The 23,985-nt window shown below is 47.1% G+C and overlaps 1 protein-coding gene across 15 annotated transcripts in view; it reads left to right on the top strand.

Annotated features, from left to right (window-relative positions):
- dmd (dystrophin) overlaps positions 1–23,985 on the top strand; it is a 3,042,490-nt gene that overhangs the window by 2,093,921 nt on the left and 924,584 nt on the right. For all 15 annotated transcript variants that reach the window (XM_072513983.1, XM_072513987.1, XM_072513978.1 and 12 more), the window contains one exon: positions 17,997–18,172. In XM_072513983.1, the coding sequence (XP_072370084.1) occupies positions 17,997–18,172 (176 nt within the window). The remainder of the gene's footprint in view (positions 1–17,996; positions 18,173–23,985) is intronic.

The raw sequence follows: 23,985 nt of genomic DNA, 5'->3' as shown, positions 1-23,985 counted from the left end.
ACCCACCCTTCAACTCCCTCATCCAAGTCATTAATGAAAATCACAAACAGCAGAGGACCCAGAACTGATCCCTGCGGTACACCACTGGTAACTGGGATCCAGGCTGAATATTTGCCATCCACCACCACTCTCTGACTTCGATCGGTTAGCCAGTTCGTTATCCAACTGGCCAAATTTCCCACTATCCCATGCCTCCTTACTTTGTGCAGAAGCCTACCATGGGGAACTTTATCAAATGCCTTACTAAAATCCATGTACACTACATCCACTGCTTTACCTTCATCCACATGCTTGGTCACCTCCTCAAAGAATTCAATAAGATTTGTAAGGCAAGACCTACCCCTCACAAATCCGTGCTGACTATCCCTAATCAAGCAGTGTCTTTCCAGATGCTCAGAAATCCTATTCTTCAGTACCCTTTCCATTACTTTGCCTACCACCGAAGTAAGACTAACTGGCCTGTAATTCCCAGGGTTATCCCTAGTTCCTTTTTTGAACAGGGGCACGACATTCGCCACTCTCCAATCCCCTGGTACCACCCCTGTTGACAGTGAGGACGAAAAGATAATTGCCAACGGCTCTGCAATTTCATCTCTTGCTTCCCATAGAATCCTTGGATATATCCCGTCAGGCCCGGGGGACTTGTCTATCCTCAAGTTTTTCAAAATGCCCAACACATCTTCCTTCCTAACAAGTATTTCCTCGAGCTTACCAATCTGTTTCACACTGTCCTCTCCAACAATATCGCCCCTCTCATTTGTAAATACAGAAGAAAAGTACTCATTCAAGACCTCTCCTATCTCTTCAGACTCAATACACAATCTCCCGCTACCGTCCTTGATCGGACCTACCCTCGCTCTAGTCATTCTCATATTTCTCACATATGTGTAAAAGGCCTTGGGGTTTTCCTTGATCCTACCCGCCAAAGATTGCTCATGCCCTCTCTTAGCTCTCCTAATCCCTTTCTTCAGTTCCCTCCTGGCTATCTTGTATCCCTCCAATGCCCTGTCTGAACCTTGTTTCCTCAGCCTTACATAAGTCACCTTTTTCCTCTTAACAAGACATTCAACCTCTCTTGTCAACCATGGTTCCCTCACTCGACCATCTCTTCCCTGCCTGACAGGGACATACATATCAAGGACACGTAGCACCTGTTCCTTGAACAAGTTCCACATTTCACTTGTGTCCTTCCCTGCCAGCCTATGTTCCCAACTTATGCACTTCAATTCTTGTCTGACAACATCGTATTTACCCTTCCCCCAATTGTAAACCTTGCCCTGTTGCACGTACCTATCCCTCTCCATTACTAAAGTGAAAGTCACAGAATTGTAGTCACTATCTCCAAAATGCTCCCCCACTAACAAATCTATCACTTGCCCTGGTTCATTACCCAGTACTAAATCCAATATTGCCCCTCCTCTGGTTGGACAATCTACATACTGTGTTAGAAAAGCTTCCTGGACACACTGCACAAACACCAGCCCATCCAAACTATTTGATCTAAAGAGTTTCCACTCAATATTTGGGAAGTTAAAGTCGCCCAGGACTACTACCCCGCGATATGTTCCATTCCTGCCACTTGATGTGAACGGAAATTCCCAGCCACTGGGCATGTGCATGAATGAGAGAGAGTGAGTGTGTGCATGAATGAAAGCGAATTAATGAGCATGTGCGCGAGAGAGTGAGTGTGTGAACATGTGCGTGAGAGGAAGAGTGAATGAGCGCGTGTGTGAGAGGAAGAGTGAATGAGCGCGTGTGTGAGAGGAAGAGTGAATGAGAGTGTGAGAGGGAGTGTGTGTGTGAGAGAGGGAGTGAGTGAGCAAGTGCCTGAGAGAGTGAGTGTGTGCAGGAGAGAGAGAATGAATGAGCATATCTGTGAGAGAGAGAATGAGTGTGTGTGAGTGAGCATGAGTGTGTGTGAGAGTGAGCATGTGTGTGTGTGAGAGAGAGTGAGCATGTGTGCGAGAGAGTGATTGAGCATGTGTGTGAGAGAGTGAGTGAGCACGTGTGTGAGAGTCAGTGAGTATGTGCATGAGAGAGAGAGAGCAAGCATATTTGTGTGAGAGTGAATGAGCGTATGCGTGAGAGTGAGTGAGCGTGTGCGTGAGAGAGAGCGAATGAGAAGCGTGTGAGAGAGGTGAGAAGTGTGTGAGAGAGAGCGAGTGAGAAGCGTGTGAGGGAGATGAGAAATGTGTGAGAGAGGGAGAGGGTGTGTGTGTTTGTTTGGGGATAAGGGGCCAGAAACAGGAGAAGCACCAAGGTTCACGATTTTTCTTTCTGGGCTTGCATTGAGAGATAAATATTTGTTAAACACCAGGAATAATTTCCTGGCTCTTCAGTGAAATTGTGTTCCCGGCTCTTTTTGATCCAACTGAAAGTGCAGACTTTCAGTTTAAAGTCTCATCCAAATGATGGCATTTAGGACAGTGCAGCACTCCCATATGTCAGTATTGATTCTTGTGCTCAAGTCCACAACCTTCTGACTCAGAGGCAAGTGTGCTATCAACTGAGCTACAGCTGGCACAGACAATGAGTGGAATATCAGGTGGACTTTGTCCCCAGTGTCAAACCTCCCTGCCCACTTTTCCATTATGTGCTTCACCCAGAAGATACTTATAGTCCAGGAGGAAATCTGCCCCTTTATCTTAGGGCAGCACGGTAGCACAGTGGGTAACACTGTTGCTTCACAGCTCCAGGGTCCCAGATTCGATTCCGGCTTGGGTCACTGTCTGTGTGGAGTCTGCATGTTCTTCCTGTGCCTGCGCGGGTTTCCTCCGGGTGATCCGATTTCCTCCCACAAGTCCCAAAAGGCATGCTGTTAGGTAGTTTGCACATTCTAAATTCTCCCTCTGTGTACCCGAACAGGCGCCGGAATGTGGCGACTAGGGGCTTTTCACAGTAACTTCGTTGCAATGTTAATGTAAGCCTACTTGTGACAATAAAGATTATTATTATTATTATTACAGTCTTGAGCTGCAGAGGAGCATTTCTTAAAACTGAATACTGCATATATCAGGAGAATGGTTAAATGTTTGATGAATGAAATGGTTTAATGACCTGAGGGTTTAAATCTTATAATAGAGAATGCAGGTGCATGAGGTGATCAAATGTGAGGTGGCTGATGAGCTTGTTTTATAAATACAGATGGGCCTGGTGAAGTCTTTAATCTGTGAGGATGCTGCCAGCATTTTATGGTTATGTTTAACTCTGATTCCTCATATTAATTTCTCCTGTTCCTTTCTTTGATTTTTATCCCATGGATCTTAACTCTACCAATAAGGAGAATAGGCAGGTAACCTGGCCCAGTTCTTTTCCCATGGTTTTTCAAAAATGGGCCGACACAAAACTGTAGCTGGAGGTAATTCTCCTGCTGGTATTTTCCTTTTTGTATGTGAAAGTGTCTCGATACCCCAGGAAAAGCATTGCTGTGCTTGAGAATCCAATATTTGGAAAGCAATGGGTGTGAACCCACATTCTGTCACGTTGCAGCAAATGTCTTAATTTGTGTTGAATTTTCTTTTGCCGTTTTTAAATACACTGATTGATTGATTGATTGATTTATTGCCACATCTACTGAAGTGCAGCAAAAAGCATTTTTCTGCGGCCAGGGAGCATACACAGTACCGACACAGTAGGCAAAAAGAATAATCGATAAAGCACATCGACAATTATCGATTGGTTATAGTGCCGAACAAGGGCCAAGCAAAGCAAATATATGAGCAAGAGCAGCATAAGGTGTCGTGAATAGTATTCTTACAAGGAACTGATCATAGATTATCATAGATATCATAGAATTTACAGTGCAGAAGGAGGCCATTCGGCCCATCGAGTCTGCACCGGCTCTTGGAAGAGCACCCTACCCAAGGTCAACACCTCCACCCTATCCCCATAACCCAGTAACCCCACCCAACACTAAGGGCAATTTTGGACACTAAGGGCAATTTATCATGGCCAATCCACCTAACCTGCACATCTTTGGACTGTGGCAGGCAACCGGAGCACCCGGAGGAAACCCACGCACACACGGGGAGGATGTGCAGACTCCGCACAGACAGTGACCCAAGCCGGAATTGAACCTGGGATCCTGGAGCTGTGAAGCAATTGTGCTATCCACAATGCTACCGTGCTGCCCCTGATCAGTCCGAGGGAGAGTCATTGGGGAGTCTAGTAGCTGTGGGGAAGAAGCTGTTCCTATTGTTATTGGCCAGTGTTTAGAGAACCCCAAAGTACATCATGGAGTTCACCTGACCAACAACTTTTAATAGATTGTGGTATGGGGAGCACACGGCCCACTCTACAGGTGTGGTACAGCAGAAATGGAAAAAGTTTTTTTTAAAACAAAACAATGTTTATTCTATGTTCACCTTTTTAAAACATACAGTGAACATCTTAGCAACCATTAATTCAAATACAACCCCCAAAGAATACACCACTACGTAATCCTTCAGCTGTCCTTTTAACATCCGTAAGACTTGAACAAAATCTTTAAACAGAAGCACATCAGGTTAAAGTCATTACGGAGAGCAGTTATTCGTTTTAAATCACCAAAGGATCGATTTACAGTCTTTAGAATACAGAGAGCGAGACTAATACCCCTTCTGGCTGTGACTGCAGCTATCCAGCTCTGAAAACAAAACTAAAACACACCTTGCAGCAAACAGCCTAAAACGAAAGTAGAAAGCTGGCAGCCCAGCTCCACCCACACTCTGACATCATTGCAGTAATAAAAACCCATTTCTTAAAGGTATTCTCACTACAGATATTTATATACACACCCATTTATAAACACCCATTTCTTCAAGGTACTCTCACATGACACTATGGCTATATGTGCGGGTCTTCAGACTTCTGCCTGATGGAAGGGCCTGGAAGAGGGCAAAGCCTGGGTGTGAGGGGTCACTGACAATGCTGTCTGCCTTCCTGAGGCAGTGGGAGGTGTAGACAGAATCAATAGGAGGATGGAAAGCTTGTGTGATGCGTTGGGCTGAGTTCACCACACTGCAGTTTCTTGCGATCTTGCGCCGAGCAACTGCCATACCAAGCTGTGATGCAGCCAGATAGGATTCTCTATATGGCACATCTGTAGAGGTTTGTGAGAGCCGTTTCAAACATGCCAAATTTCTTTAGCTTCCGTAGGAAGTGGAGATGTTGTTGGGCTTTCTTGACTGTTGCATTGGAAATGACTACTACAGCAAAGCAAGTCTGGCACAACAGAAGCTTGCCATTAACATTCAAAGGGGTGAAGCAGGCTGTGCTTTCATAGTACAGAAATTAAACCTTCATGAATACTCCCTGTTTAGACTTTATTTCAACTTCCTCCAGTAAAATGTACCCAGATGCTCCAGTAACATTGACTTACTTGTGATCTAGACAGATTGTACTCATGAAGTTCCTTTTCTGTCTATGCATAAGCTGTAATCTCTTCCTTTTCCAAATGGCTTATTCTTCAGGTACATGTATTTTAATGGCTCAAGGTGGATCCAACACAGTTGTATCAGTGGGATTGAGGGGAGGCATGGATTCCAGTTACCTTGTGGTTGTGACCCCAGTGTAAATTTCAAATGTACAGAAACACACACGATATAATTATGGCCTGCAATGTATCAGAGACAATGGGAGAGGGAGAATTAGGTGGAGAATTGGAAAACTCCTGCAGCATCTGGATGGGCAAGGGGAGAAACCAAGGAAATGCACAGTGATAATATTTCTGACCCCTATGTGTGTATGTGAAACAAATTAAAAGTCTATTTGAATATGAAGCTAGGGTTCTGAATTAAATATTTTCTTTGTCTATAGTCTTTGAGAAGATGGTTGGAAGATAGTTTATAACACTCCCTTAAAAAAACAATCGTCTGTTTTCACAGACCTTGGGCCATAAGGTGGGATTTCTCCCCCTCCCCCGCAAGCGGCACATTTTTTTAGTGGCAGAGATGGCTCACCATTGGCTGCCAGCGGGATCTCCCAGTCCTGCTGACATCTGCGATGTTTTGCGTTGCTCACCTGTCCCTCCGCCAGGGAATCTAGCGCAGGGGCTCGTCTTTGGTGGGACCGGAAGATCCCATCAGTAAGAAGGGCCGTAAAATTCTTCCCACAATCATGACTTGAAGATTCTACCCAGGAGTTCATGAAAGGGTCCAATTGAAATTTCATGAATATCCAGGAAATTAACAAAATCTATTGAGAAAATTGTTCACCTTGGAAGATTTGAAGAATCCAAAGAATATACGGGAAAATTCTAAACGTAAGTATATGAAGGGACATGAAAAGAAGTCCTTTCTCTTCCAAAGCATAATCTAGATTTCTGAAATATGTTATCAAGGAAGACCATTACAGGGGGCAATATACATTAATTCCATTGGTTATTGGATGTTTCCAGTAATGGAGGTGATGTGGCTGACAGGAGGGTGGGAGTAATCAAGGAAGAAAGGTAGATTTGCATTTTTCTAACCCCTTTACAATGTCTCCCCAAAACATCACAGGATGCTATAATTAATTGTTTCCAGGTTCTGTAAGCTATTATGTAGACAAACAATTTTGTGGCATCATGATCACGTAAATGGCCTTGGTGTTGTTGGTTCAGGCAAAACCAATTGTCAGAACACTCTGAGAACTCCCTACCTTTTCATTCAATAGTATCACAGGACTTTTAACATCCTCTCAAGTACATCATTACAGACAGGGCTTAATATCTCATCTAAAGGACAGCATCCCTGATATTACCAGAGCCCTTGTATTGTACTGAACTGTAAAGCAAGATTACTTGCACAAGTCTGGAGTAGAGTTATTGGGCTCACCTTCAGAAATTAAACTTTACCAGTCTGGTGGGTAGGGCTAAGGCTGACTACAGAGAGGGGATAGCCTCCCTCTGTCCTAGCAGGCCGAGTGCAGTCTGTGAAGATGAACATTCTGCCACGGTGCCTGTTCCTATTCCAATGCTTGGCATTTTTTTTGCCAAAAGCATTTTTGTGGGGGTAGAGAGACTGATTTCATCCTTTATTTGGGCGGGTAAGGTTGCTATGATTCCGCATACAGTCCTGCAGAGGGACCAGCAATCTGGGGGCTTGGTGATGCCGACCCTGATCTTTTATTATTGGGCGGCAAATGTGGAGGAGGTGTTGGGCTGATGTGGGGGCAGGAGGGAATTTATGTGAGGGTGGAATAGCATATATATGGGGTATTGGGGCTGCGGGTGCTGGAGACAGCCCAACTTCCGTTCTCGCCATGGAAGTATTTGTGTAACCCGGTGGTGGTCGTTGAAAATATGGTGGCAATTTCGGCAGCATTTCAAATTAGCAGGATGTCAAAGCTGGTACCAATCTGCGATAACCACATGATTGAGCTGGCAAGATTGAATGCCAATTCACGAGGCTGGGTCGACAAGAGGATGGAAGGTTTGGGGAATTGTTTCTGGAGGGGCAGTTTGTGAGTCCAGAGGAGTTATCAGAGAAGTTTGGGCTTCAACAGTTGGAGAAATTTAGATATCTGCAGGTGAGGAACTTTGCAAGGAAGATTTTCCCGTTGTTTTTGGTAGTGCCGCCTCTCATTGTTGGAGAGGAGATGGGGATCACTCGCGGGGATGAAGGAGGAGAGCACCTCGGGAATTTACGGGAGGATAATGGCAGAGGATACTGCATCCTTCTGGGGACTAAGGCCAAGTGGGAGGAGTAGTTGGGGATAGAATTAGGGGTGGGATTGGGATTCTGTGATCCTGAGGCTAAGTGTTGACGCCGTCGGAAATCAGGATCAGCAATTCTGGCCCCGACAGGGGGCCAGCACGGCACTGGAGTGGTTCATGCCGCTCCAGTTGCTGACCCTGTCATGAACTGGGCGCCGTGAGATCTGGGGATGCGCAGTGGCCCCGGCGCCAAGCATGTGCAGTGGCTCCCTTCAACATGCCGGCCTCAATGCAACATGACGAAGGGCGACAGGGGCCGACGCGGAAGAAAGGAGACCCCCAGTGAGAGAGGCTGGCCCGCCGATCAGTGGGCCCCGATCACGGGCCAGGCCACATTTGAGCCCCCACCCCCCCCCCCCCCCCCAGGGTTGGGAACCCCCCCCCCCACCCACAGGCCACCCCCAGACCCTTCAACGCCGAGGTCCCGCCGGCTGAGAGCAGGTGTGAACGGTGCCGGCGGGACTCGGGTTTTTTATGACGGCTGTTCGGCCCATCCCAGGCTGAGAATCGGCGGGGGGGGGGGGGGGAGCCCGACCGGCGCAGTGCCAACCACGCTGGCACCAATGGCACTGATTCTCTGCTCTGCGTAGAATCGCGTCCCGGCGTCGGAGCAGCGTGGCGTGATTCGTACCGGTCGTGGGGATTTTCCGGCCCGGCCCCAGGCTAAGAGAATCCCACCCTAGATGAGTGGATATGGTGTAAAGGCTTATGTTGGTTGAACGTTTCTTCGTTATGCGTGAGACTGGGGTTATAACTAGGACTAGGATGAATCAGTTGTTTGAGGGCGTAGAGGATATGTGTGAGCGTTGTGGGAGCAAATCATGTACATATGTTCTGGGCATGTCCTGAACTGTGGAGATGTGGGGTTTCCTTCTTCAGCACCATGTCGGCGATTCTACAGATGGAATTGGAGCCCAGTTCCTTGGTGGCCATATTAGTGGTGTTACACCTGCCGGAGCTGCAAGCGGGTGTGGGGGCGGACGTCTTAGCCTTCGCCTCGCCAATCATTCACAGGCGGGTGCTGTTGGTGTGGAGGTCAGCTTCTCCACCCAAAACCTCGGTATGACTGGAGGATCTTATGGAGTTTTCCATCTTGAGAAAATTAAGTATATGTTAAAGGGTGCAATTGAGGGGGTTTATAAAATATGGTGTTCTTTTATTCAGTTTTTTAAAGAATTAGTCACCATTGGCTGTTGGGGGGGTGGGTGGGGAGTTGTGGTGTTGTTTGTGGGTGTGTTTTGTTTTATTGTTTTGTATTCATTACAAAATGTTTAATAAAAATATTTTTTTAAGGATTCTGGAGTAGAGCTGACACTCTTTGTGGTATCATCACCCTGAGTTGATTGACCTTTCATTGTGGTCATTATTTATTATTTAAAGGTGGTGGTGGGAGAGGTTGTACATGTTAGGCTTCCTGCATTTGTGCTGGACACCTAGGGTGGGATTCTCCAATAATGGGGCTATGTCCCCACTGGCGAATCACTCTGGACTTTCCTGAAGAAAGTCCTGAGTGATTCTCCTAACTGCAGGGGGTTAGCAGGGCCCCAAAGTGCTTCTCATAGCTGTGGCTGGGGATACGGGGCCCCGCACTTCCGGTCAGGAGTCCGCGCATGCGCTCGGTGGCGGCCTGCAGTGGCCGCCCCGTGGGACATGGCGGTCTCAGCCCATGGAGCGGCACCAGGAATGTAGGCCCCCCCCCCCCCGAGTTCACACGTGCACGCGGGTCCATTTCGCCCGAACGCCCCCCTGGCCGTCCATGAGGCCACCCCCCCCCCCCCCCCCCAGGTGATCGATTCCCCCGTCCCCCCACCAGGGCAGCCGCGGACTGAGTCCGCTGCCGCCACCGACCGTTCCCGACGGACGAGAGGTGGTAAGAACCACGCTGTCAAGAACTCAACCAGTATTCCTTGGAGAATCGCGGGGGGGGGGGGGGGGGGGGGCGCTCTGTTAATGGCGCACGCGCGATTTGTGAGCGATTCTACTGGGACTGCAGAATCACGGGAGCGGAGTCGGACTGGATTTCGATGTAAACACCCATTCTCCGCCCCCACGCCGATCGCGATTTTGGCGCGGAGGCTCGGAGAATCCAGCCTCTAATTTTCACTTATTGTTCACATATATAGAAAAACAAAGCAGAGGTTATAAACTGCAATGTGTAGTGTAAACCTAGTTATAACAGCACAGTAGAAAGACATCTGACCTATGAAGCCCATTCCTATTCTCTGCCGGGCAATCCAGTTAGTTTCATTCCCTCACTCTATCCCAGTAAAATTTCAAATTTATTTTCCTCGAGCCAATCCAAATTTTTTTAGTCATAAATTGTCTTTGCTTCCACCACCCTTGTTAGCAGCGAGGTCCAGGTCTTTACACTAGCTGCATAATCATTCTTTCCCGTCCATCCCCCACTACCTTGTAACTCTTGCCCAAAACGCCCTGTAATTCTTGCCGAGAACTTTAAATTTGCGTCCCCTTGTCCTTGCACCCCATCAGATGCTGGGAACAGCTTTTCTTTGCCTACTTAATCTAAATCTGTCATAATCTTGTGCACTTCTATCACACCTCGCATCAACCTCCTTTTCTCCAACGAGAACAATGTCAACTTCTCCAAACTAACATTGCAGCAAAAACAGTAATTTACCTCGGCTAACTCCCATTCTACCGATATGTTTGTCGCAATTCAGTGACTGCATTGCACCCTGCGCGGATTACCAGTCACCCAAATCGCTCCTGCCAAAGCGATCGAGATGTCACTCTTGCTGAGCGAGATCCAGATCTGCACATTCAAATGAGCCCAGACCATGGCCGCGCCTGCGAGACCTCGCCAGCGCACTATTTTGCATTGATTTCTGTTGACCAAGCGTGGCGACATCTCAAGCGATCTCGCAGGCCATTAGAGACCCCTCAGGTGGTGAGGACAGGGCAGGGTAGTACCCTGGCACTCACCCTAGCACCCGTGCACCTTGGCTGTGCTAGCCTGGAACCCTGGAAGTGCCACTCTGGCAGAGGCAGGCTGGCACTGCCAGGGTGCCCGGGAGACACTGGCAGGGAGCCAGGCTGGCATTTCCAAGGTACACAGGTGCCAGGTTGGCACTGCCAGGGGTTGGGCCTTGCCCATTAGAGAGAGGGTGAGGGAGGTTTCCAGGAGCCTCAAGAAGGTTGAAGAGGTTGAGGGAAGGGCCGAAAAGGGAGGTGTACAGAGATTGGGGCTCGCCAGCAGGAAATCAAATAAAGTGTGGGCTTGGTGGGGAAAATCTCGCCGAGACCCAAAAATCCGGCAAAATGCCGGTGAATCACAGCTCTGCAGCTGCCGATGAACACCCAGCCAAGCCCATGTGGGACAGGACTTGAACTTTTTCCTGCTGAATCGCACCCATTGTCAACGTCATCTTCTTTAATGAACAGTCATAAAAAGTATTCCTTAAGTAATTAAGTATCCTAGTCTTGCCCTGCACCTCTAAGCATATACCACCCAATAGGCCCCTTCCTACCCCTTGATACCCACTTACTATTTGCAAGCCAGTAGATGATTTTTGGGTTCCCTTTTTATGTTAACTACTGTTCTATATTCATAATCTCTTTGCACCATTCCTGTTTTCCTCTTATTATGTTGGACTTGGTTCTCGCTTGAAAAATTCCTCTGACATTCATCATGTATCCTCTTTTATTTGTTTCATCACATTCTGTATTTCCCTCACCATAAAAGGAGCTCTGGCTTTGTTTCCTTTCCTTTCTTCCTTGTTGGAATGTATCAAGCCTGTACATGAAATATCTCCTCCTTGAAGATCACCCATTCTTTCCTGTCAAGAGTTGGTTCCATTTTACCATGGCTATATCTCACTGATCCCATTGGAGCTAGCCAATTTAGAAGTTCAACTTTAGATTGTTCCTTGTTCTTCTCCATTACTAACCTATATCTCATGATACAATGATTACTCTTCCCCAAAAATGTATCTATGAAACTTTAATCCAATGTATGTTTTGTTTCTTTTTAAAAAAAATATTTTTATTCAGGTATTTGAAAGTTTTTCTAATAATAACAATGACATAAACATGGTATAGTAAACGTTTCCGCCCCCATCCCAATCTCCACACACCCCAACCATAAATCAACAATCCAGCCATCCCCCCTCCCCTCTTGGAATGCTGCATCTGCTGACATTTTAATTTTCCCCGAGAAAGTCGACGAACGGCTGCCACCTCCGGGTGAACCCAACCATTGACCCTCTTAAGACAAACTTTATCTTCTCGAGTCTGAGAAACCCAGACATGCCGGCCTCTTTCGCCCCCTGAACTCCCGACTCTTCCGACACTCCAAAGATCGCCACCTCCGGACTCGGCACCACCTGTATTGAGTACCGTGGACATTGCCTGAGCAAAACCCTGCCAAAACCCTCTAAGGTTCGGGCATGCCCAAAACATGTGGACATGATTTGCTGGGCTTCCCGCGCACCTTGCACACTTGTCCTCTACCCCGAAAAACTTGCTCATTCTAGCCACTGTCATGTGTGTCCGGTGGACTACCTTAAATTGTATCAAGCTAAGCCTGGCACATGATGAGGATGTATTAACCCTGCTTAGGGCATCTGCCCACAGACCCGCCTCTATCTCCTAGCTCGTCCTCCCACTTGCCCTTAAGCTCCTCCACCAGAGTTTCCTCCGCCTCCGAGACGCCTGGTAAATATCCGATACCTTCCCCCCTCCCACCCAGGTACTGGAGACAACTCTATCCTGTATCCCCAGTGGCGGCAGCAGCGGAAAGGCCGGAACCTGTTTTCTCAGGAAGTCTCGCACCTGCAAATACCTGAACCCATTCCCTGCTGGCAATTCAAATTTATCCTCCAAGGCTTTCAAGCTAGGGAAGCTTCCGTCTATAAATAGATCCCCCATCCTTCTAATTCTGCCATCTCTGGAACCCACTATCCAGCCTACCCGGTACAAACCGATGATTATTATAAATCGGGGTCCAAACCGATGCTCCCTCCAGTTTCTTATATCTCCTCCATTGCCCCCAGATTCTCAGCCACCACCACCGGACTTGTGGAGTATCGGGCCGGCGAGAACGGACGAGGTGTCGTTATCAGTGTTCCCAAACTTGTGTCTTTGCATGACGCCGCCTCCATCCGCTCCCACACCAACCCCCCCCCCCCCCCACCCACTTCCTGATCATGGCTATATTAGCCTCCAAGTAGTAACTGTAGAAGTTCGTTAGCGCCAACCCACCCTTCCCCCGACTGCGCTCCAGCAACACTTTCTTCACTCGCGGGGTTTTACCTGCCCACACAAAGCCAGAAATAACCTTATTCACCCGCTTGAAAAAGGCCTTTGAGATGAAGATGGGAAGGCAGTGAAAGACAAACAGAAATCTGGGGAGGACCGTCATTTTAACAGTCTGTACCCTCCCCACCAGTGATAGCGGGAGCATGACCCATCTCTTAAAGTCCCCTTTCATATGTTCTACCAGCCGGGTTAGGTTTAACTTGTGCTGTACCCGCCCTGCCAGTGATCGCGGGAGCATGTCCCATCTCTTAAAGTCCCCTTTCATTTGTTCTACCAGCCGGGATAGGTTGAACTTGTGCAGTGCCTCCCATTCCCGGGCCACCTGGATTCCCAGATAGCGAAAGCTCTTTCCTACCATTCTAAGCGGCAGCTCTCCCAGTCTCTTCTCCTGTCCTCTTGCCTGGATTGCAAACAACTCACTTTTCCCCCTGTTCAATTTATACCCTGAAAAATTGCCAAATTCCCCCAAGATTCGCATTACTTCCATACCCCCTCCAACGTCTGAAATATACAAGAGCAGGTCATCTGCGTAAAGCGAGACCCGGTGTTCTACGGCCCTCCCCCCGAACCAGCCCTTTCCAGTTCCTAGAGGCTCTTAACGCCGTGGCTCTATGGCCAGAGCAAACAGTAACAGGAAGAGAGGGCACCCTTGCCTCGTCCCTCAGTGTAGTTTAAAATACCCCGACCTCAGCCGGTTCATACGCACACTCGCTACTGGTGCCTGATAGAGCAACCGCACCCAGTCAATAAAACCCTCACCAAACCCAAACCTTCCCAGCGCCTCCCACAGGTAATTTCACTCCACCCGATCAAAAGCCTTCTCCGCATCCATCGCTACTACCACCTCCACCTCCTCTCCTTCTGAGGGCATCATAATAACATTTAAAAGCCTTCGTACATTGGCCTTGAGTTGCCTGTCCTTTACAAATCCTGTCTGGTTTTCCCCTATCACCCCCGGGACACAGTCCTCTATTCTTGTGGCCAGTATCTTAGCCAGCGGTTTGCTGTCCACATTCAGTAGAGAAATTGGCCTGTATGACCCGCATTGCTCTGATCCTTCTCCCGTTTCAAGATTAATGAAATCGAGGCTGCGACATTATTGTGGGGAGGACTTCCTTCTCTCTTGCTTCATTAAATGTCCTCACCAGCAGTGGGCTCAATATCTCTGAGAACTTCTGATAGAATTCCACCAGATAGTCGTCAGGCCCCGGGGCCTTGCCCGACTGCATGCCCTCCAGCCCCTCGATTATTTCCTCAATCTCAATTGAGGCTCCCAGCCCTTCCATCAGATCCTCATCTACCCTCGGAAACCTCAACTGATCCAAAAACTACCTCATCCCCTCCACCCCAGCCAGGGGTTCCGACTCATATCATTTACTATAAAAGTCCTTAAACACCTCATTCACCCCCATTGGGTCCAGGACAGTATTCCTGCCTCTACTGTTTACTTTCCCTATCTCCCTGGCCGCCTCCCTTTTCCTGAGCTGGTGCGCTAACATTCTGCTTGCCTTTTCCCCGTACTCATAAATCTTGCGTTTCTCAACTGTTCCACCTCTTTCCCTGTAGTCAACAGCTCAAACTCCGCCTGTAACCTCGCCACTCCCTCAGTAGCCCCGCGTTCGGGGCCTCCGAGTATCTCCTGTCCACCTGGAGTGTCTCCTCCACTAACCTATCCCTCTCAGCCTGTTCCGCCTTTTCTCTGTGGGCCCATATCGAGATTAATTCCCCTCTGACCACTGCCTTCAAAGATTCCCAAACCGTCATTGCAGAGACTTCCCCTGTATCATTGGTTTCCAGGTAGTTATGGATGGACTTGTTAACCCGCCCACAGATCGCTTCGTCAGCTAACAACCCCGCATCCACAGTGGGCGTTGCCCTCTCTCCACACTAACCCGTAGATCCACCCAATGTGGAGCATGATCCGACACTGCGATTGCTGAGTACTCAGTATCCACCAGCCCCGGTATTAGCGCCCTGCTCAGAACAAAATAGTCGATGTGAGAGTATACCTTGTGGACATGTGAGAAAAAAGAAAACTCCTTCGCCCTTGGACGTACAAACTTCCATGGATCTACTCCCCCCATCTTTTCCATAAACCCCTTCAATTCCTTTGCCGCGGCCGACGACCACCCTGTCCTGGATTTTGACCGGTCCAATTCCAGATCAATGACTGTGTTAAAATCTCCTTCCATAATCAGATTATGTGACTCTAAGTCTGGGCTCTTACCTAACAACCGCCTCAACAATTCCACATCGTCCCAATTCGGAGCATATATGTTCACAAGTACCACCCACACCCCCTCCCACTTCCCACTCACTATTATGTACGTACCTCCCTGCCTCGTTTATTGATCAGGATCGCTAGTCTTTGAGTCCAGCCCTGAATGAAATACTTGGCCAACCCACCCCTTTCCCAATCCCGTCTGGCCTATAACCTTTAGGTGTGTCTCTTGTAGCATTGCCACGTCCGCCTTCAGCCCCCTCAAATGCGCAAACACGGGGGGGGGGAGTCAAGCTCCAGCTTAACGCCTGCTCGCCCCCCCACTGTGCTTCCGTGAGTCAGCTGACCCATGCTGACTTGATAGCGCCCGCCCATGGCACCAAGCAGTCTGTCTCCCCATTGTTCTCTCCCCTCTCCCACCACTTGGACAAACATATTAAAAGCATCACATTCCCCAGTAAATAAACATCAGAAAAAACAGTGAAGAAACCGCCACTTTAGAAAAAAAACACCCAAAAACAGAACCAGCCTCAAAGACCACCCCCCCTTTAACCACCCCCCCACCCCCTCACCTGCCAACTAGCCATCACCCTTTTTAGGCCAGCCTCTAGCTCGCGCCCTCCACCACCTCGAGCTCCCCCTTAGGCATTCGCCGTTCCCGACCTCCCATTTGTCTCCTCGTAACAGTTCCTCCCCTGTCAGCAAAGCAGCCCCCTCCCCTCTCCCACTACACCCCCCTAGCAACAGCACAAGAAACCCAACCCCCCAAGTCAAGCTCCAGCTTAACGCCTGCTCGCCCCCCCACTGTGCTTCCGTGAGTCAGCTGACCCATGCTGACTTGATAGCGCCCGCCCATGGCACCAAGCAGTCTTTCTCCCCATTGTTCTCTCCCCTCTCCCACCACTTGGACAAACATATTAAAAGCATCATATTCCCCAGTCAACAAACATCAGAAAAAACAGTGAAGAAACCGCCACTTTAGAAAAAAAAACACCCAAAAACAGAACCAGCCTCAAAGACCATCCCCCCTTTAACCAGCTCCCTGCAAGACAAAGTTTACTTTAGCCATCATAACAGTCCCTTATTACACATAACAATATCCGGTGTCTTTTAGTTCGCCTCCTGCCTTTTTTCTTTAATAAAAGTCCATACTTCGTCTGGTGTTTCGAAGTAGAAGTCCCGTTCCTCATGTGTGACCCACAGACGGGCAGGATACAACATCCCGATCTTCACCCCCTTCTTAAAGAGGGCCGTTTTTGCCCGATTAAACCCAGCTCGCCTCTTGGCCAAGTCCTCGCCCAGGTCCTGATAAATGCGCAGCTCACAATTCTCCCACTTGCTGCTCCGATCCTTCTTGGCCCATCGCAGAACGTGTTCCTTGTCCAGGAATCGGTGAAAGCGTACCACCATCACCCTCGGCGGCTCGTTCACTCGGGGTTTCTTCGCGAGGGCTCTGTGCGCTCTATCCACTTCCAGGGGCCGAGGGAACGCCTCAGCACCCATCAACTTCTCCAACATGTCCATCACATAAGCCCTCGCATCCGATCCCTCACTGCCTTCAGGGAGGCCGATAATTCTAAGATTCTGCCTCCTGGTCTCTATTCTCTAGGTCCTCCAGCTTCTCCTGCATTCTTTTCTGGCAGTTGTTCATCATCTCCACCTTGGTCTCCAGCATGGTTATGTATTCCTCGTGCTCGGACACCTTTTTCTCCACCTCCTGGATCGCTTTTCCGTGGGTCTCTTGATTCTGCACAACTAGATCAATCGAAGCCTTAATCTGGTCCAGCGTGTCCTCCTTCAGCTTGGCGAAGCAATCTTCGAGAAACCTCACCAGCTGCTCCATCGACCACTGTGCCGTCTCCCCCATGGCCCTTGCTGTCCGCCATGCTTTCCCGCGTTACCAGCTCTGCTCGCATCTTCCTTATAGGACTTTGTCTTCTCACAAGGACACTTCTGGTCTAATTCTCCATAAAATAAAGGGGGCTTTCTCCTCACTGTCTCACTCTTCATCGATTTATCCCATAAAATCCAGAAAAAAACGGGGGAAAAGGTCCAAATGTCTGTCACAGGTGAGAGCTACCAAATGTGCGACCTACTCCTCCATGGCCGCAACCGGAAGTTGTATTTTTTATTTCTTGACAAGCATTTTCACAATTTAGCATTGGTAGTCAGAGGTTAAATCTCAGCCAATATAAGTGGACTTTAATAGCTATTACTTGCTACAAAGTAGCATTTACATTTATAATTTGAAAGGGCAGTCACTTGAACTTTGTTTAAGTGCCTGTCTATCATTGCCTTTAGTGTTGCAAGAGAAATTACATGTCAAAAATATCTTATGCTTTATGTTAACCAACACACCATACTGCATTTTGTATCAGCAATCATCCATAATTTCTATCCTTTACACAAAAATGCAGAATGTTTTTAATGTTTGTGTCCGCCTCCATTCACTTCCTCCCAAAACGAAACATTCCTGAAAATTGATGGTCATTTTTATGTTAATTTTAAAAGTGAAGGATAATCTCTCATTCCCGCACTCACTTCTCCCCAGAGTGCTTTTTGTATCTTTGCAAAGTGGTGGTAATTATGCATAGCCCCAGAAGGGGAACATTTTTTAGCTTCATGCATAGAACCTGCTGTGCCAGTGAATTCTGCCTGTTAATGGTCCATTTTTCTAATCTACTTCTGAAGAACAGAGAGTAATTCTGCTGTTTATAGTGAAGGTGAAAGTTATCTCGCCAAGTGTGCAGAATATTGCTGTTTGAAATAATCTGTGATGGTTTATAGTCAGGAGATTTACTTCTCTGTGCTGCTGCTTTACAGGAATTACAGAATGGAATTGGAAGCCAGCAAGCTGCTGTAACATCTCTGAATGTTACTGGGGAGGAGATTATTGGACAGTCATCAATTACCGATGGTGGCATCCTCAAGGAGAAGCTCAGCAACTTGAACAGACATTGGCAGGAGATCTGTAGACAGGTGGATGAGAGAAAGAGAAGGTAACCTCATGGTTTTCCGTCCATATTTTATTGTTGGACTGTTGGACTGTTCTCAGTATGTAATAACTAACCTTTCCTTTATTCAGATTGCAGCAATGACTTAATTTAAAATATAGATGAAAAAGCTGAGACTCTCAACATATTTGAAACACAGTCAGGTTATTCACCAAGAATTTCCTTAAGAATTCTCCCAATTAGCTGCTGTCAGTTCAGTGGAAAATTGGCAGATAGTTGCATTTCAGCAAATCTTCTGCTGCAGTTATGGCTGCTCAACAGTCACCAGGGGGATTCCCAGCATTTGTCTATTTGATGATGTTCCAGTGGGTTTTTGCATTCCAACAAAAATATTCACCACTCATTCCTTCAAGAAAATTTAGGTTTTTTTATCGTTCCATTCTGTTCTTTTTATTGTGGAATTTTAATTTGCCCTTTACTTTTAAGTTCTTAAGTTTGACGATGCAGAAAAAAGAAACCTTTCCAAAAATAAGGCACCTATTTAGTAGGGAACTATATGCAAGGCTTCACGGTGCTTATTTGTGTGGGTTATTTAGAAGTGGCTGCAGAGGATATTTGCTAGTGTCAACTTTGCGCAGCAGAGTCCAGGAAATGCAACTGAAGTTTGTCAGTTGAAATAGCCCAAGCCTCACACTCTCACTTGTCTGTGAAATTCCTGCATGTCCAAACCAAACCATATGTGGCTCATGGTTCAACTGAGAGCTGTGTGTTGGTATTTTCTAACATGCTGCCAAATAAAATGACTTCTTATAGCCTCCTTTCTACAGTTCAAGTACAGAAAAATGGCTGATATATTGAACAGGATGAACCTTTGTTCCAGAAACAAAGATATTAATTAAATTGCAGTCTTTTGAATAAGTCCATCCTACCGGTATCAAAGTAGTCATGACTTTTTGCACCTTTGGAAAATTCACTTATGTTGTCCAAGGCATTCTTTAATTATTAATGATACTCTTGGTGGTTGATTTTGAGGTAACACAGTGCAACAATGTTTAAGCAAATATCTGTGGAGACACATATTTGTTGTGACTTCTTGAAAGGATGTTTCAACTTAACTTTGTTTTTATACTAGTAATGTAGAATTAACAATTTTCCTTAAACACTCACAATATCATAATGCCACAGCAATGAAACAACCTTGTCAAATGAAGTAGTGTTTGGCTTTGATTTTGACTGGCAACTTATTTCTGGACCAAATGTGCAGCATGTGGTGGATGTACCACAGCCACTTGCACTTCCAAAAATTGTTTGATCAAGTGCTGCATGACAGTGTCAACAAAGTTAAAACTCATAGAATAAAAGGGATCTCCGGGTAAGCATTCTCCAAGGCGGCCTTCAGGACGCGTGACAACGCAGAATCGCCGAGCAGAAACTTATAGCCAAGTTCCGCACACACGAGTGCGGCCTCAACCGGGACCTGGGATTCATGTCGCATTACATTCATCCCCCACCATCTGGCCTGCGAAATCCTACCAACTGTCCTGGCTTGATACAATTCACTCCTCTTTAACCTGGGGTTACCCCATCTCTGGATCTGTAAAGATTTAATCACCTGCTCATGGTTGCATTCCAAGCATTGTTTGGCATCTTTGAATTTGTCTATATATGTGTTTCTGGAACAGACCTCTTCATTCACCTGAGGAAGGAGCAGCGCTCCGAAAGCTAGTGACATCGAAACAAACCTGTTGGACTTTAACCTGATGTTGTAAGACTTCGTACTGTGAGAAAGAGGACATAGGTTGGTGGAAGGGTAGACAGGTGGCAGATTAAATTCTGCGCAGCGGGAATAAAGTGATCTATTTTGCAGAGAAGGAACAAGGAGAGGCAATATAAAATAAAGGATACAACACTAATGAATATGCAGGACCAGAGACACCACGTGTATATATGCGCCAATGATTAAAGGTGGCAGGACAGGTTGAGAAAATGATTAACAAGACAGATTAGATCCTGGGCTTTAATTAAGGCACAGAGTAGTAAAAGAAAGGAGTTTACAGTGAACCTTTAGAAAACGCTGATTCAACTGGAATATTGTGTCCTATTCTAGGAACCACACTTTAGGAAGAGTGTGACAGAATTAGAGAGAGTGCAGAAAAGATTTATAAGAATGGTTCCTTGAATGACATGGATAGATTGGAGGAGCTGAGGCACTTCGCTTTAGAGAAGTGAAGGTTAAAGGAAAATTTGATAGAGGTGTTCAAAATCGTGAGGGGTGTGGACAGAGTAAATAGGGAGGAATAATTGGTTTGGATTTGGAATCCACTTCCTGAAACCGCAGTGGAGGCAAATTCAATTATGACTTTCAAATGGATATTGGATAATTTAAAACATAAAAGGTGTTATGAACAGGGTCAAAAGAGAACCAAATTCATTGTCCATAATCAATGGGCTTTTTCAAAAAGAAGATGTGTGTGTTTCTTAATCCTTGAGTGTGTGGACGTTTGAAGTAACAAGCAGCAAGCTTTTTGTGGAATTAAATAAAAAGGATTATTTATTCATGTGATCACTCTGAAAATCTAATGCTATGCCTCTCACACACACACACATTCTCTTGTTCAAAATACATTTCAAGAGAATAGTGTACTTTTACAAGTCAGAAGCAACACAGTTTGTAAATTACCTGATTGCCTGCTTTTTGGGTGAGATCCAGACCTGGACTCACCCGCACTTCGTCATTTTTTGGGGGGCCTTGGGGAGTTTCTCCCCGGTGTAGCACACATGGAGAAATATTTTCATCAGTCAGGACCTGAACCCGCCTGCAAGACTGGGTCTTCAGAGAGCAGGGTACCCTTTTGAAAGGGTGCCCTGATCTCCTTCTGAGCTTGAGGATCCCCCGCACCACCTTCCACAGAAAGTTCCCCCCAAAGTGAGCACATCTCGCTATGGGTCACTGAGGTCCCCCCCTTTCGGGCCCTCCACACCTGGTCTTTCCTGTCACCTCTCTTCACTTTCCACTCCCCCCAATCTTTATTTATTTTTTATTCGTTCATGGAACATTGGCGTTGCTGGCTGAGCCAGCATTTATTGCCCATACCTAATCGCCCTTCAGGGGGCAATTAAGAGTCAACCTGGAAATGTCAGGGTGCCTGGGTGCCAGGAGGAGTGCCAGGGTACTGGTCTGCCCTGTCCCTGACCACCCGGGGGGCTGCAATGACCTCCGAGATCCCCGGAGTGACCATCATGCCTAGTCTCCAATTGTGGAGACCAGTACTAATTGGCGGCACTCCGATTCGGCCGATGACTCCCAGGAGTTGGGAGAATGCATCCTCCATATCATTACCTGGATCACACCCTCGCTAGGTTTATCCAGATCGCGCCGGGCACCGTGGGTTGGGTGACTTTTGCGCGGTATTGTGCCTGACATGAAGCCTGATTTGGGCCTCTCCTGCGATGCACCGGTGTACAGAGGTGGAGCCGGGCACAACTCAGTGGGAAAATCACGCCCATGGCCTTTGGTGAGCTTTGGGTTTCGTGGAAATTCAAGTTCAATTCATGTCATGAAGGGGATCAAATTCTTTTCCTCTAGTCCAATGTTTGTATCTTGCAATTTTTTCTGACTGTCTTGATGCATTGCCTGTAAAGTTCTTAACCCCTAATAGCTGCTTCCACAACTCATGGGTTTAGTAATTTACATTCAAAGACATTGTTAATTCTTAGTTCTAAGGTAGCAGTGGGTGATAAAAGAATTTTTAAGCCCCTGTGAGTCATCTTGGTTCTCTTCCTACACTTTGTGTTTTGTGAGATCTGAAGCAGAATTTCTGGATTCAGTGATATTTGAATTTAGAACCTGGTCATTTGATTCTTCAGTGGCTAAATCCACACTGACTGCACGCTTTTCCGAATGGTTTTCAAAAGTGCTGTCCATCATACGCACATATTATGCTGTCTTTTTCCTTTACTTTAGGATGTGTTTTCTCCTAGTCTGTCCTATGTCCGCTGGGATATCACGGTCTGGAGTTGGATTTCCAGCTTTTGTCACACTCCCCGGTGGTACTTCAACCAACTGAAGCATCTCCATCACTTTTTGTTTGCCTGTTTGAGGAATTTTCCTGGTCATACTATAAATCCCACTGTTACCAGACTACTTATCGACCCTCTTATGGACTGATCTCACTAACACTGCACCCCTGTATGCTTCACCCGATGGCGGTGTTTATGTATTTACATGTGTTGCCCTATTATGTATTTTCTCTTATTTCCTTTTCTTTTCATGTACTTAATGATCTGCTACTCGCAGAAAAATACTTTTCACTGTACCCTGACAATAAACAAATCCTTGAAAATGATTTCTGACAGTCATATCTCGGATACATTTTCTCTGCTGCTGACATTCCAGCAGCTTTGGTCACCTCTGGCCCTCCCTTAGTCTCTGTAAATAATAATGGCTTCCCTTTAGCCTCTTTACTTCTTACATTGGAAGATTAAAAAAATATATTTTCATTGAAGTTTTTCCATTTTATACACTAAACATTCAAAAACGATAAATGTGTCGGTTACAATGTACAAGTCATTTTCTTCTATGCCAATTCCCTTCCCCTCCACCCACCCCCGTGTCCCCTTCATCCTTCACTCACTTTTTCGGGGTCCTTTCCTTACTTTACAATGGGCAGTTTTCTTAATTTACATGTGAGCTGTAAAATGATACACCGCTTTGTGGACCTGTTTCCTCTGACCCTCGGATGGTGAACTTGATCTTCTCCAAGTGGACAAATTCCGATAGGTCTGCCAGCCAGTCTGCAGCTGTGGGTGGTGCTGCTGATTTCCAGCCGATCAGGATTCTTTGGTGGGTGATTAGGGAAGCAAAGGCGTCAGCCTTCTTCCCCATGAATAGCTCCTGCTGGTCGGATATGTCGAAGACTGCCACTCTTAGACTTGGGTCGGGTAGTGCCCCACCCTCACTCCCACCACCTTGGACATTGCCTTGAAGAAGGCTGTCCAAAACCCGACATGTCTGGAGCATGCCCAGAACATGTGGACATGGTTGGCGGGGCCTCTCTGGCACCGTTCACATTTGTCCTCCACCTCCGAGAAGAACCTGCTCTTTCGGGTTCTTATTAGGTGTGCTCTGTGCACCACTTTCAGCTGCATGAGGCTTAGCCTTGTGCATGAGGAGGTGGAGTTTCTCCTGCACAGTGCTTTGCTCCAGAGTCCCCACCCTATTTCCATTCCTAGCTCTTCCTCCCATTTTTCCCGTGTCTAGTCCATGGGGAGCGCATCCTTTCTAAGAGTTGTCCGTACAGGTCCCACAGTTTCCCTTCCCCAGGCAATCCATGTCCAGTAACTCCTCTCGCATTGTGCTTCTCAGGGTTCATAAGTATGCAGTCATATCCTTGCAGACAAAGTTTATGACCTGCAGATATCGGAGATCGAACCCGTTTGGTAGTTCCAGTCTCTACATCAGTTCCTCTAAGGTTACTGGTCTGTCTTCTGTGTAAGAGTCCCTCACCATCAGTGTCCTCCCGTCCTGTCTCCACATCTCAACGGTTGTGTCGAGCATGGCTGGTGCGAACTTGTGGTTGCCGCTGATGAGCGCCATGATAGACATTTCGATCAGAACAATGTGCTGCCTCATCTGGTGCCAAGTTCTCAGGGTAGCTTCCACCACTGGGCTTGTTTAGTGTTTTGCTGGCAGGGATGGGAGCGCTGCCGTGGCAAGGGCCCAGAGGGTCGCTCTTGTACAGGAGGACTCCTCCATCCTCACCCATTCCATGTCGGGGTCGTTCACCCATTCCCTGACTCTTTCTGCCGTGGCTGCCCAGTGGTAGCATTGCAAGTTCGGGAATGCCAGGCTCCTCATG

Source organism: Scyliorhinus torazame, chromosome 8 (assembly GCF_047496885.1).
Source record: "Scyliorhinus torazame isolate Kashiwa2021f chromosome 8, sScyTor2.1, whole genome shotgun sequence".
NCBI classification, from domain to species: Eukaryota; Metazoa; Chordata; class Chondrichthyes; order Carcharhiniformes; family Scyliorhinidae; genus Scyliorhinus; species Scyliorhinus torazame.
This window is presented reverse-complemented; position numbering and strand designations above follow the sequence as displayed.